At 36.8% G+C, this 14,949-nt stretch overlaps 1 protein-coding gene across 3 annotated transcripts; it reads right to left on the bottom strand.

The window, feature by feature from the left end:
• Positions 1-49: 49 nt before the first annotated feature.
• plin6 (perilipin 6) lies at positions 50-14,184 on the bottom strand. 3 transcript variants are annotated; one of them, XM_048154236.1, is made up of 9 exons: positions 13,812-14,180; positions 13,178-13,236; positions 12,337-12,374; positions 12,054-12,252; positions 11,779-11,861; positions 8,103-8,340; positions 7,581-7,771; positions 2,921-3,187; positions 50-1,339 (listed from the first exon to the last, which is right to left on the bottom strand). In XM_048154236.1, exons 3-9 carry the CDS (start codon positions 12,358-12,360, stop codon positions 905-907), a joined length of 1,437 nt encoding a protein of 478 aa, XP_048010193.1. In that variant the 5' UTR covers positions 12,361-12,374; positions 13,178-13,236; positions 13,812-14,180; the 3' UTR covers positions 50-904. The 3 variants fall into 3 exon arrangements, with proteins under 3 accessions (XP_048010193.1, XP_048010195.1, XP_048010196.1); XM_048154238.1 differs by lacking the exon at positions 13,178-13,236 and having other exon boundaries at positions 13,812-14,184; XM_048154239.1 differs by lacking the exons at positions 11,779-11,861; positions 12,054-12,252; positions 12,337-12,374; positions 13,178-13,236; positions 13,812-14,180 and adding an exon at positions 8,586-8,774.
• Between the last annotated feature and the right edge of the window lie 765 nt (positions 14,185-14,949).

Raw genomic sequence — 14,949 nt, forward strand, 5'->3', positions numbered from 1 at the left:
TGCACAATTAGCCATTCATTCTCTACTCAAATAGTACGCAAAACCTCAATTACATTTTATAAAATGTTTTATTACAGTTAAAGTCAATATTACATTTGTTACTGGAAAAAAGCACTAAAGGCTGTTAGGATTTTAGTTATAAACGTCCACCAAGTCATTTAACACCATTTAGTGACATTTCATACCTGTCTATGTATAACACAGTTCACTTTGTTCCTCTGTCTGTAACAACACATCTTTACAACATAAAACAACCCATGTCTTTTTATCCTTTCCTCTCAATTGAACACACATGACCTTGGGCTGTGTGTCAAATCGATTTTCAAACGGTTAATTTCCAACTGATTAGAATCCTTGAGCCATCCTGTTTTACCCAGTGCATTGATCTATCAGTCATTTCACTATAACAGTCTATAGATTAAAAGCTGCTTAGAGTGTATAAGAACTATGAAAGCTAAGGAATAAAAATACATTTATTTGCTCTAAACAAAATGTTGTGTTACGTGCTAACAATTATATAGAAAAAAGATGCTATGCCATTTCAACTGGTCTAATGAGTTGTTTCTTTGTCTTACTAAAATCAGGTACCCAAACAGCACTGCAGAGAGCAATTCCATACTGTTTTGATTTAATTCTAAGTAATATGCATAGCTAAAACAATGCTTTATTTTGCTTTTAAACCGTACATACTAAATGCTAGGCTAATGATTTTATTTAAAAGTTAACTTGTAACTGCACTGTCTCCACCAACAAGATTAGTTTTTGTAGGCCGCCTAGAGGAGTTATTGTTTGGATTGTTGTTTGAAGGTATGTTTGCTGTTCTATCCATAACAACCTGTGAGCTGCAGCGATTTGTGTTCGAATGATCTGTGATTACATTTAGGTTTTATGAGAAAAGTGGAGCCTAATGTTCTGTGGTTTCCACCACAGGTATGACCTGATCTTCAGATGAAGGGCCAGAGCTCAGAAACTCAAACGCTCGTTGGCTCTGTGATACTAACTGCATAATGGGAGCCAGCAGGACCTCGGTGGCCGAGGAACGGCGGCGGATCATATCGGTAGTGGGCACAGCCAGTGTACCAAGTTCTGGAGGGCCCAAGTAACTGCCTTTACTGCCATTTGCTGGGATTGGGGTAGGAGTCGGGGAAGGAGCTGGGCTGGTTGGAAGCCCGCTAGCAGACCCACGACGGGAACGGGCATAAAGGCTTCTGCGGCGACGTGGACGACCGTCCATGGCTTTGAGGAAGAGGCTGTTTGCAGAGGCACGGCTGGAGGGACTCTCAGGAAGTTCATCTGGAGTTGGGTTGTTTGCTGCGTCGAGATCAGACACCTGTTTCATCTTAGAGAAAAGAGAGGAAGAGTCATAACCCAAAACTCTGATACTTTCGATTATTTTAAAATTTTTATTTAACAATTTAATTCAGCCTAGGCTTATTGGAAAAGGCACTTTTAGTGCCTCTCACTGAAAATATCATTCCACCTACACTAAACCCTAAATTAAAGGATTAGTTCACTTTCAAATGAAAATTAGCCCAAGCTTTACTCACCCTGAGTACTCAGCTTTACTACAGACCGCCTTCTGTATTCAAGTTACGAAGAAAGTGTAACACCTCTCACATTTCAAAAAGCTTACGCTACATCCTATGCCTTCCCTATTCAACTTACGGAAAAAGTGTAACTGACACGACGCTAGTTTACACTTTCTTCGTAACTTGAATATGGAAGGCTGTCTGGTGGAAGCTAGATATTTTACTTCATAACTTGTTAAATATGGATATTTTTTTTACACAAACGCATCGCTTCGCTTCAGAAGGCCTTTATCCCCCCCATCCCCCAGCTGTGTGGAGTACACATTTATGATGGATGGATGTGGATGGACGCACTTCCTTCAGTTCATACTCGTGACCCATGTTCACTGCCATTATAAAGCTTGGCTGCTTCAGGATATTTAATAATATATCTCAGATTGTGTTCATCAGAAAGAAGAAAGTCATATACACCTAGGATGGCTTGAGGGTGAGCAAAGCTTGGGCTAATTTTCATTTGAAAGTGAAATAATCCTTTAAACCTGACCGATAGTGTTAACAAAAGTGCATTTGCTGAACAACCATGCCATTTAACTTACTTCTACACGTCTTTGAGCTGCTTTATCATAACTTGTTTCACAGAGCTAAGGTTTTGACATAGTATTTTGCAAGAAACTACACAATAAGTCTTTATTATTCGATAATCTTCCCCTGCAATCATAATTTGTGTGAAAAGGAATAAAAGTAGTTGGTGTTTAGGAGCACATTTTAGTTATTATTATTAATAATCATTAAATTAGTAAGAGATTATTCTGATGCCTGCCAACAGCCCCAAAAAAATTTTTGTGAAATACTTTATTTAAAAAAAGTGTATTTATGCTGACTTTGTTAAAAAATAAAATGCAATTTTATATTGCATCAAACCAATTTAAATTCAATCTGCAACTGAATAGAAGTGTTTTTAGACCACAACAGTTCTTACATGCAATTGAATTTTAATTAAGGCCTGAAAACATTATGTAAATTGGATACTGTGTTAAAAAAAAAACAATTTGAAAAGAAGCACAGTAACATAGAGAGAAAATAAACCAGGCCATGTACTTATTCATGGACCAGCACAGTCTATGATTAAACACAGATTTACTCATTTATGGGAACATAGAGTGACATATTTAGCTTTGTTCATCCTATCAACTCTAAACAGATGTGTTTGGCCAAGAAACATAATAAGAAAATGATGTTCAGGCAATTATTCTGCCTTTGAATTTGCTTCATAACTGGATTCTAGAGTGTTCTTTAACATTAGAATACATACACTTATATGTTTTATTAACAGAATTTGTCCATTGGAACTGGTTCTAAACTGTTGCTCCTGTGTATGTGTGTGTTCTCACCAGGTCATAGAGTGGGGTGGTGTTGATGAGCAGTTGTATGAGAATCTGTCCCAGTTCCAGTAGGTCATTCATGATAGTGCGTACCTGGGTAGGTAGAGCCATTATCTGTTGTACAGGGGGCAAAACCTTCAGTGCCTGTATACCTGATGTGAGCTGAGCTACAAGCAGAGAACGCAGCTCCTCCACACGATGCACCTGAGTCGTGTAAAATGACAGAAGCAGCTGCAGCAGGGACTCCACCATCTGCATCAACTGCATTAGACCCACCTGAGCATGACAAATAACAGACAATACCTAATCAGTCAACCAATGACAATGATACACCTGGAAATTACACCATTAGGCATTAAAAAGAGAATGTGGCAGACAACTGGTCATATGGGCTGAGGAATACAAAGAACTTTAATTCAGTCACGTTTTTATTGCTGAACCTAGTGGCCTGGAAATGGGGCCTAACAGTTTGATCAAGTGGCAGTAATGCCTCTATTCACACACCAACATACTGCCTGCAGGAACGTGAATGGGTTTTTGCATGATACACTCCCTGCACTGTTCAAATAAATCAACAAACAACAGAAACTGCAATTGCTGTGAAAACTGGTATTGTCAGCCGCAGTTGGGGTCAATTAAACATTATCAGACTAACAAAGCAACAGTCCTACATTCTTTTAGATCCTAAATAATTTCATCTCATCATGTCCTATTTCTAAATGTTCATTTTTTGTTTTTCTATTCTTTTTGTCTCATTTCATTTGGCCTTATTTATCTCTTCCCATGGAGTTCCCACTCTCTTTCTTGCGCTGACTGATATTTTTTCCTCGTTTCTTCACAAAGCTTGTTTATGAGGAAAGGAGAAAGTATCTGCTGACTGACTAAACAAAGAGGGCATGTCGTTCATTCAGTTTGTCAAGTGATTCAATCCTGTTCACAACAAGAATGGAAAGAGGGCAAAAAGAATTATGAATGTGTAAAAATAATTGATGAATATATACTTAAATTGATGTAAGGACATTTTTGAAACCATTTTTCCCTTGTTTTTTGTTGTCTTTTGTTTTTTTCTTCTATAGCTTGACAAAAATGACCAGCAGTTGACATCATGGATGAAAAAAAAAAAAAGTAAATTTGTATAGTAAATTTGTAGACATGCTAATTAATAAAGATGAACGACTGATGAATTGGTTAAGTAGATGATTCAGTGACTCACTTGTTGCTACTGGTGTAACAATGTAACATGCAGAAAGGGTCACTAAATGAACCAATGAACAAATCTTTTGGCGAATGGATTCAACAGATTTGAATCACTAATATTAATTAAAACCACTAGAATATAATTTAGTTTGTCTGGCAGTGTTTGTTCAGCTAAACGCATTTAAAACGTAATACGAAACTAAAATACGTTTGCACCAGATGTGACAGATAAATTCTATATACAAGTTGATTTGAACAATAAAAAGATTTTGAACTGGGGAATCGTACTGAAGTCTGGTTTATTATCAAGGGCTGTCCACACAGCCTGTCATGCCACAAGCAGCCAACCTCTCACATGGAGCTTCATCTGCTGCCAGACAACGTGAGTGTGAGTACACAGTGCAAAAGAACAGGGCCAGTCTGGCAGACACAATCACAAACTGTCCTGCTTTGGCAGTAGGACCCTCCTACTATTGGTGGTTCATTTAGGTGAAGAATAAAGTGGGTCAGCCAAATTTGAAGGTCCCCTCTGTGTTCTCTATTCCCTTTGTCATTGGGCCGCCACCTCACTGCCGGTCCACCGCACAGCCCGTGACCAACACGTGAATTACTGTAGGAGATTATTCTGCCAAGTCTCACCGTTGTATATGTCTCTGACAGCTCAGCATCACTATCGGTAGTACATAGTCTGTCACTCACATTTCTGCAGACCAGGCTCTCTGGGGTGTCTTTTGGATTTCGTTAATGAAGACTCTTTTGAACACGGTGCACTGGGGCTTTCGTGCTCTCAGCCCCAATTACTCTCCACCCTACTGCTGGGAAAACACCGAAGAACGCTGTACAGACAATAGTCCACCTTTGCCCTTTGATCCTCAGCACAGAAACTTGTCAACTCATACAAAACGTTTCTGAGATAGGCCATGTGTTTAATAGGTCAGTTGAGGTATGGTGTGTCTGGTGTCTCTATCTGGACATGAGAACAAATACAATTTTCTCATCAGTCTAACCATGCAGAACTGAGGTGTACTCTATGCTTCAGAAATGGCACTGGGTAGATTCTTGGGCACAGTGGAAAATGGAAAAAATGTTAATGTTGGTTAATATACATATTTCTGTTATGACAACTCTCAGAGAGATTGGCATAGTAATGGATAGGGCAATGTTAATATATTTGGTCTTGGCGGAATAGATCTGTTATGCTGCTGCAGAGCAAGTACAGAGACATTCTACTGCCAATACATTTACAGACATTGCTGTTGTGAGCATGTAAGACATGCTGCTGCTGCAGACCACATAACATACATGAAATAACCACTGTAGCAGATCTATACAGGTGGAGCTGGGGAAGGTGGAGGGCTTCTGAAAGAACACTGCTAACAGCAAACACTACCAGTATTTGAATGTTGAGCCGCAGCTCATTGGCCGCTAATGCAACAGCAATCAATCAGCTATGATGTGATCGCTACCAAATGAGTTACGGACCTATCAGCCTGCGCCATCTAGAGTTTCATGGCAGAACTTGGTATGCATTTCTAGAGTATTATATAAATATATATTTAAAGCTTCAATATGTAAATTTTTCGCAGGATCTTAAGTCATTTGATTAAAGATACAGAAAAAACAGTAATATTCTGAAATAATAGTAAAGTTACTATAATTTTTTACTAGTAAAGTTTTATATTTTAATCCATTTTAAAATGTAATTTAATCCTGTGATGGCAAAGCAAATAGTATTCTATTTTTCAGAATACTTTGATGAATAGAAAGTTTAAAAATATAGCATTTAATTGAAATTAAAACTTTGTAACAACAGTTTTAATTTTTAAATTCAACAAAAATGTCACTTTTGACCAGTTTAATGCATCCTTGCTGAATAAAAGTATATATATATATATATATATATATATATATATATATATATATATATATATAAACTATAGCAGTACATTTGTTTTCTAATGCAATCTCCACATCTCCTCATCCTGCGGGTGGGTTAGTGAGTGTTCAAGTCACATGTAGAGACCGCCAAACGGCACGTAGCATTAGATCCCACTGGGTATTCAGCTTAATCATGACCATCCTTTCTCTAAACAAGCACTCCCTTCAAAAACACTGCTGCTGACTTCTTGATTTCAGCCTTGATTTCTAGGAAACAGAAAAATCTGCCTTTCTTTTACACAAACAGAAACATTCCATCATTTATTTTTATAGCCATTTCGACTCACTAAAGGACTCACTAATATATCTGATGATAAAGTCTTTATCTAGCATGAATACTAACTTTATTTTGAAGAAGTGTACAAATGAGTGACTACAACAAAATCTGAGGTAATAAATCTACTCCACTGCTAAGTGAGTAGAAGCATAAATGTAAAATAATACATTGTAAATAAATTCTGTGTAATCAAGTGTTGATCGGTATGAAAAATCTCATACGTGATGTTTTCAGTTCAAGTTGTAATACAGCTTCTTTCCCCTTCACCTTCCCCACGTCCTTTCTTGCCTAAATGTGTCCCAGGGGTCATGATTTAGAACAAGTAATTGCTGTGATTTTATTCTATGTGGGTGAGTCTGCAAACTAGACAGGAAGCCCCGAGGGTGGCAGGGCAGCGTGAATGACTGCAGCATGGTGCCGCGGCACGTAGTGTGTCTATTTTAAATTCAAACTAAAGAAGAGAGGACAGACTATAGTTTGAGGACAATTTGATGAGCCACTCCCTGTTGATATCATCCTGTCAGTGTATAACTGTTGAGTCTCTCACCGAGACATGTCTGCATCTATATTTATTTTGTGATTTTATCTTAGCATACCACTCTCCATTACTGACTTGTGACTCACGTATTGGGTCTCTTTCAGTGTTGTTTTAGTATCATTGAGGTACTATTATAGTCTAGTTTTTGTTAATAATTTGAATTAGTTTTTATTTTCTGTTTTAATTTTAAAGTTTTAGCATTTTTTAATATGTCTAAATAGTTTTTATTCATTTTTATTTCAGTTTTAGTTTTAATTATTTCAGTACATCAAATTAAACTAAATAAGAAAAGTTTCCTTGGCAATTGGCTGAACTAAAATACATTTTATGTATATTTTAATTTATTTTATTTCAATTAAAGTAACGAAAATTGTTTTATGTATTTAGTTTTAGTTAACTATAATAACCCTGGTCTCTTTTGAAGGGTCCAAGTCTTTTTTTATTCTTCTGTGTTGGAAAGTCAAATGAAAACATTTCAATTAAAGTACGAAACTTGTTAAATTGGAATATGAATACAATGAGTTTGGTTCCCCATTATCAGTGTGACATATTTCAGAAATTGATACCTACATCAATGTTGTACGAAGCCACTGAGAAGCAGTTAGTTTGGAGGGAGTATTTGAGCCATTCTCAAGGTTCATCATGACTCCATGAACAGAGCTTTTAGTTAAGATAAGGTCAAAGATTTATTGATGAATTATTTCTGTACATGGGCCTACCGTTTCAGCAGCTGCTGCCAGCATCTGCAAAATGCTGTCCACTCTTTCTCTCAGCTTCATCAGTCTGTGGTACAGCTGAAGGTACAGGCACAACAACAGGCTACGGATACGCGTCCACATCCGAGGCTCTTCTTCTTCATCATCATCATCCTCATCTTCATAGCTCTGCACTCCCCTCTCCCACTCACGACCTGCAAGATGAGACAAAGTGCAAAGTGCTTGTAATTTCAATACAACCACCAATATTCAGAATTCAACTGAAAGAGGCTCTGCTTGGTCTAAAACTGAACTCTGGGCCTAATAAAAAACCTGATTTAATGAAATATTAAGAAAGCATCGTATTGTGGCATCAAAAAGTTTGACCCCTCTGCTCAAGGACTGGCAAGACAGAAGAACAGTTGCGCCACCTTGTGGTTAAGTCTTGAAATAAACGTTAAACCTTCTCTAAATAGTTATTTAAAGATGATTTCAGATGAAAATGTCAGTGCAGATTCTGTTTGACTCTGTGTCACACTTTCTTACGCAGCGTGGGTGGCAGAGGTAGATAGTACTCCACTGCCGCCTCTGATTGAGTGATGAGCTCATCCAGGCCCGCGGTGATCACCCGCCCTGGTGCTGATTCTTGAGCTTCCGCCAGGAGGCGCCAGCTGAGCGCTATCAGTTTATCCCATCTGTTCACGGCTCTGTCCAGCTCATCATTTACTCGAGACTGCGCTCCATCCAGCTTCGAGAAGAAAGCGTCCTTCAGATTAGCGACCACCTAAGGGGAGAGAAGGCAGGAGAGGATCGACAGGTATGGGGAAGAAAAAACAAAAAGAAAAATATAACAAAAATGCACCTACAACAGAAATAGCCACAAACACATAGCTAAAGTTACTTTTGGCCTACTTTATCTTAATTAATTAGCTAAAAAAAGTTCATATACATATTACATTAAACCGTTTTCTTTTTACATATTACGCGGTTTAAAATGCTCTTTCAGTAACGTTAACCAAAAAAAGTCACCTGGACTGAACATTGATGAAACAAGTATACTGTCATTGTTTATCCATACTGATTCGCATATGTCAAATATATCACAAAAAGTATTTTGTTTAAAAATCATTTAAGACTGTTGACTCTAAAAAAAAAAATTAAAAAACAGTAGCTGTGTCCGAAACTGCTCACTCGTTCACTCATTCACTATTCCCTATATAGTGTATGGCATTTGAGTGCACTATATCTGCATGGAGTGAACGAAATGAAGTGAGTGAATTCGGACACTGACGTATACACTGTGCGTCGGAGAGCTGGAGCTGTCGCAGAAACGGCTCGATGCGATAAAACAATTTTATCCTACATGTTACTTACATTATAAAATAATGTTAATAACAATAACAATCATAATGACTTTATTTTGTAATCATACATGCCAGCTTTGTAGTTTAATCGATTGTATAATTGGTTTGTCATGCTTAATATGTGTTCATAATCATTAAATACTATAAAATACTGTAAACAAAAAATAAACACATTAACAAGTGTACATTATTTCATGTATTTATTCTTTTTAATAAAGTTTTTTTAGTTTGTTATAAACTCTCACGCTCACAGATGAGGTGGTGTTTGAGCGCCCTCAGGCGACCGTTATGATTTGAATACGCTACTGATGATTAACGACAGTCCTCTCCGCATTGGATTTTGGGAAATAGTGCTTCAGCGAGTGTACATCGAATGTACACTCGAAATCAGAGAGAATTGTGGGGAAAAAGTAGTGAACGAATGTAGGGAATTAAGTCACTCACTCAGAATTCGGACACCACTACAAAATGGCCGACACCCGATATAGTGGACTATATAGTGGATAGGGAGCGGTTTCGGACACAGCTAAAGACTATAGAATAACACAAGATGTGTCACTCGTATTGTTTTGAATGGGAGAAAGTGCAACGCGCAATATGGCGGAATAAGCCAATCGCCGATTGGTAAAGTCATCGCGTCACTGCAGCGGCCGTTAGAAGCTCCGGTTTCTATAGAAACAGTCAGACGCGCGCCTCCGAAATGAAGCTGAAGAGACGCGCATTTAGGACTGTGCATGTGCAGCTTGATCAGCCTGAATAATACAGTTTTTTGTCATGATTCGAGCGTTTGGAAACAAAATTTATGAGACAGTTGTTGTCAGATTTCATTGGTTATTTCAAATATGAAATTTAATCGAAAGCTTGGTGAACAGCTTTGGAGAATTTGATTTTTCCCCATTCAAAGAGATAGGAGCCGCACTTGGATGCCCGAAAGGAGTTTCAAAGATGGCCGCCGAGTGAAATTACTTGTTTTAAAGGGACTTTGGTTGCTAACCAGCATCTGGTATGCTGTGATGTGATCTCTATGGATGTGATGCGTTATAATATCACGTGACAATATCAAATCAAGTTCTGCACATTGTAATCCTTTCTTGCAGCTGAAAATTGATTATAACCTTCTCCAAATAACCTTTAATCACTCTATTTGATTGTGTAGAACCACAAATGAGAGAACCACAAATCTAAAGTAAAACATAAACCATCAGCATCAGCCTTAAAGGGATAGTTCACCCAAAAATGAAAATTCTGTCATCATTTACTCACCCTCGTGTTGTTCCAAAAGCTGTATAAATTTCTTTGTTCTGCTGTACACAAAGTCAAGTCATCTTCATTTATATAGAGCTTTTCACAATACTGTTTCAAAGCAGCTTCACAGTGACAATAGAAAATTTTTATCGAGCTAAAGTTGGTTTTTGATTGAATCACTTCCGTTGTAAAAATTGTTAATTATTACTTTAGGGGCCGCTTAAATGACACCTTTCCTACTGAAAACCAAATACCTTTAATGCATTCTTGCCGTTCATTTACATGTTTAGTCTATAGGTTTGCGTGTTTGAGTGTGTATGTGCGCAGAAGCTTGGTCTTTTTAAAAAAGTGATATTTGCCAAATTACTTGTCTGGTCTGCATTCAAGGGCGTAGATTTGGTTTCAACATTTGGGGGGGGGGGGGGGGGGGGTTGAGCGTTGGTATGCTGCCTGTTATTATTTTTTTTAATAATAAAAAAAAAAAAAAATCTGTTTTATGTGTAGCGTTATTGGATAATTTATTTCTTCTCTATCTATCTATCTATCTATCTATCTATCTATCTATCTATCTATCTATCTATCTATCTATCATAACTTTATGGAATTTATCTATAAACATTCATCAAATTCTAACATAATGGAGTGATTCTAAAAAGAAAGAAATTATGTTAAATATTGAAACCGCCAGTAGGTGGCAGCGATTCGACGTTTTAATGAGTGAGCTACTTAAATCGTTTATTCAAGTCAATTCGTTCAAAAGTCAGATTAATTAAGGAAGAAAACAAACACCGATGTGAATACTTTTGTCATTGACAACTATTGAAAAATGAAGTAACAAAACAGACGGCTGTGTTGGTAACTGGTTACAGTTAAACTGATAGTTATGGCTAAACTGCAATGGATTAGATAGCTAAAATATATGTGGAGTGTACCTATCTATTACAATGTTTTCATACCTCCTTCTCAGTACATGCTTTATTCTTTTTAACGTCCCTCTTTGAACAGAAGTTTAATATAGTCGGCTGGGCAACGGTTCTCTTCATTTTTTGGTGCTACCCGTGCTCTCCATTCAAACATTAGAGCTCCACTCGCGTTGTTTTGGTGAAAGTGCGACGTACTTTTTTGACTAATTTATTATGACAAACTCATATTCGATTAGAAACAAAATTATTGTTGCAAAATAAATGAATTATACATATGTTAGTATAGATCTACTGTGATTTTCATGTTGAAATATTGGGGGGTTGTAACTGATGGATTTGAATCCCCCCCGCAAACTACGCCCCTGTCAGCATTATACAGAAAAATTAGTTGTGTCTGCGGATCTATGCGAACTGGAATACATTTTCACCCATCTACTCTAATATCTAAGATATTTGGAAGAATGTTTGACAAACAAATAATAATTGAATAACTTGCATAACAGATTCCCTCAGATTAGCAAAGGCTACAAGTACTTACAATATTAAGGTAAAATGGCAAACTTATTACAAACCTATATTACTTAAATAATTTAAAACTCAATTAATTTTGTTACTTAAAATAAATGTGTTGGCTTTTACCAGACAGTCAATATATGGTATCTGCAATATGGAAATGTTTCTCACACTCACCTCATCTGTGGGCTGTTGGAGGATTGGGAAAAACTTCTCAAGTTGCTCCAAACCCACCAGTGCAAAACTGTTCACTGCCTCAACTGCAAAGGCCAACATACAATGAATTCACTTTTATTATCATTAAAGACTTAAATGTTAAATTATGTTCTAGCAGTGTATCTGTTTATTTTGTCCAATTTTGTCCTTACTATGAGCATTTGATTTCCATTGATTTTTGTAGGTTTATGCCATTTCAGTGTTAGAGATACCATATATAAACACTCAGGACTCACTTTCTGTTTCTAGGTTCTGTAGCAGAGGTGCTGCTTGTTGCAGAGCTGCTGTGGATGCACTGCGGACACCCAGCTCTGCTACACCTCCCACAAACCCGAGCAGCGGATAACGACCTTTCACACCCAGGTAGACGGAAGAGGCCTGCTGCAGCGCTGAGCTGACGAAAGGCAGTTTTGCCACACGCTTTAGCACGTTCCCCTGTAAAGGCAAGTCAGTGTCTTTTTGAACATGGTAATGATGAAATAATTAAACAGTGTAGAGTGACAATGCAAGAAATCTCACCTCACTGTTTCTTGTTCTCGACATATCTGCTTTGCGCTCTTGAGGCAGAACAGAGAACATAAAATATTCAAGTATCCTATTAGAGTTTGTATTTGGAATTATCCTATTTCTTCTTCATCTTTGTGTTTTGTGAAAGTTTAGAGTAGATGGGTGAATTTAGATTCAAACATCAGTGTATTGATACCAAACAGTGGGCATATTCATCTGACATCTGACAACATCATTCAATTTCAACTACATCAATACTGATCTGTATTCATTAATTTGACCTGCCCATGCCAAGTCAGCTGATGTCACATGACAATACTAGCCTATGTTAGACACCCTCGCTGTGGAAATTTCATTAAGCATTCAAACCACACCGGCCAAAAATGACCTAGCATTCAAATAGTGAAATGTAGAAAAAATACAGGTCTGTCATGCAACATCAGTAATTATTGTGGTCAAATACTGTATGTTTTTTGAAAAATAATTATTTAAAAAATAATGGCCAAATGATGGATTTATATTATTTTTTTATGTATATTTCAGAAACATTCCTGCAGTAAATAAAGTAATGATGTTTTAGTGGTTTAGAAGCTGTCATTTGGTCACCGGTGCCCCTGAAATGTCATTTCAGGTAATAGCCCAAGTCCTCTGACCAAAACCAATGGAATCATCCAAAAACATTGGCATATTTAGAAGTCTCTTAAACATATCTTCAGATCAAATGAAATCTACAGATCAAAGGGTTCTTCTGAATGTTATCTCATGGAATAAAATCCAACTGTGTCAAATCTGATCAAAGCATTCTCACAGGCCTGTTTATAATATCAAACTTTTTGCTTTCAGATTCACTTACTGCACAGAGGGGCCACTCTTATAGATCCTAGTGGAAGTCAGCACTGAACAAGTGCTTACCTGCAAAAAACAAAACAAAATTCATTTTAGTTAAAAATAACATTCAAGATAATAATCACAATAAAAACATCAATAAAATCTACCTTAAAAAAATGGGTCTTTTGTGCTGGATTAAATTGTTTAGTGAGTGAAATAGGTAGAAAAATAATTTTAAGATCAAAACCAGACATAATACTAGACTTGTAAAGTTTGTGTGAATTTGAAACAGACCAATGATCTTTCTGGTAATGTCTTCAGGTCATTTTTTCCTTTCATTATCTAATAAATACACTGCATAGCTGGGTAGCTGATCCCTGGTTAGACACCTGTCTATGCTGACAATTACAGTAAACAGTAAAAATGATCAACTTCTCTCAAATACTTTTTGGACGTCAGCTAGCAAAATACATTTAAAATGTTCCACAAATTATGTTATAAAAAAATAACAGTATGTTATTTTGGGCCATTATGGATTGATGATATATAATACACAGATTTATTTATTAAGATTACATTTTACACCAATAATTATTACATTATTTTCGAGTAGACAGCAAGCGGACAGCAAAAACTGTCAAATCAGAAACAGTTATTACCTTTAAGATGGTTGAGTGTTGAGTCCTTTGAGATGGCCAAATGTAAAAAAATAAAAATATCTTTTATAGATATTTGTTACAAACCCAGTAGATTTGCCCTTTCTATTAGGTCTCAGTCCTTGTCTGAAGTGTCTGAAATGAGAGTTTTGTTGGATGGTTTTGTCACTTTTCATGGTAGGTGCATGTGATGCCCCTCATTTAGGGTGCGGCCAGTCCACGCATGTCAAGACGTTTCTATGGCGTTGTTTGCCAGTTTATTGATTTACCTAACAGTGACAAAGACAGTCTTAAGAGTGTGTGATTTTATGTTTCTCTGACATTTCTCACATAAACTCTTTGATTTACTTAGATTAATACAGATGAAAAATAGTCTAGGACTTGTGTGGGCTATCATGTTTATACCAGAATTCATTTTTTATCTCTAAAATATGTGGAAGGACAACATATATCAGTGCAAATCATTATTGTGAATAAACAGACAAGTAGAGTAGTATGAATGCATTAAATTAGGTTACCTAAATGTAACCTAAGTTGTGATGTTTGAATACGTCTGCTGTGTACAAAGAGTCTAGTCAGATATGTCTAGTCAGTTATGATTTTAATGTCACGGTTCAAACGTTTAATGTGTGTTCAGCCCCCTTTATATCAGCATTCCTGTTCTGATTCAGAAATTGAATGAGGAGGCATAGACTACCAGAAGCCTGAGGTTTCTACTGAGAAAATCAATCTTTCAGTGGAGATGAAGTACATTAAGTTCATCTCACGTTGCCAGGTCATAATTGAAACCCTTCACAAAGGCTCTCTTTGGAGAGTAATGTAGTCTCATATCCGTTTATCTCAATTCCCAACTAAAAAAGTTACTCAGTAAACTGGACCTTTTAATAAGTGTAAACAATCGTTTGACAATTTGAGCCTGGGAAATTTCTCAGACTTTCCATTAAGGCTTTGTAGCAAAAGAGGACACTATTGTTTCATTTCCCAGTCAAACATATCTGGTAACATTTAAATATAAGAGTTGTTTACTATCAATAACGTTCTTAGTGACAAGAGTGAGACAGAAGAAACCTTCATGGTTTCATTTAGTAATTGGTAAATAATTTCATTTTAATTGACGTCAATGCTCACGCCGCAGATATTT

The sequence above is a fragment of the Megalobrama amblycephala genome, linkage group LG13 (genome assembly GCF_018812025.1).
Source record: "Megalobrama amblycephala isolate DHTTF-2021 linkage group LG13, ASM1881202v1, whole genome shotgun sequence".
NCBI classification, from domain to species: domain Eukaryota; kingdom Metazoa; phylum Chordata; class Actinopteri; order Cypriniformes; family Xenocyprididae; genus Megalobrama; species Megalobrama amblycephala.

Excerpts from the sequence above, each read along its gene's own strand:
- plin6 (XM_048154238.1), bottom strand. The coding sequence starts at position 12,360 with ATGTCGAGAACAAGAAACAGTGAG. Across the intron at positions 11,862-12,053 it reads ACAGAACCTAGAAACAGAAA|TTGAGGCAGTGAACAGTTTT; the intron begins GTGAGTCCTGAG and ends TGGCCTTTGCAG. Across the intron at positions 3,188-7,580 it reads TGGCAGCAGCTGCTGAAACG|GTGGGTCTAATGCAGTTGAT; the intron begins GTAGGCCCATGT and ends TGTCATGCTCAG.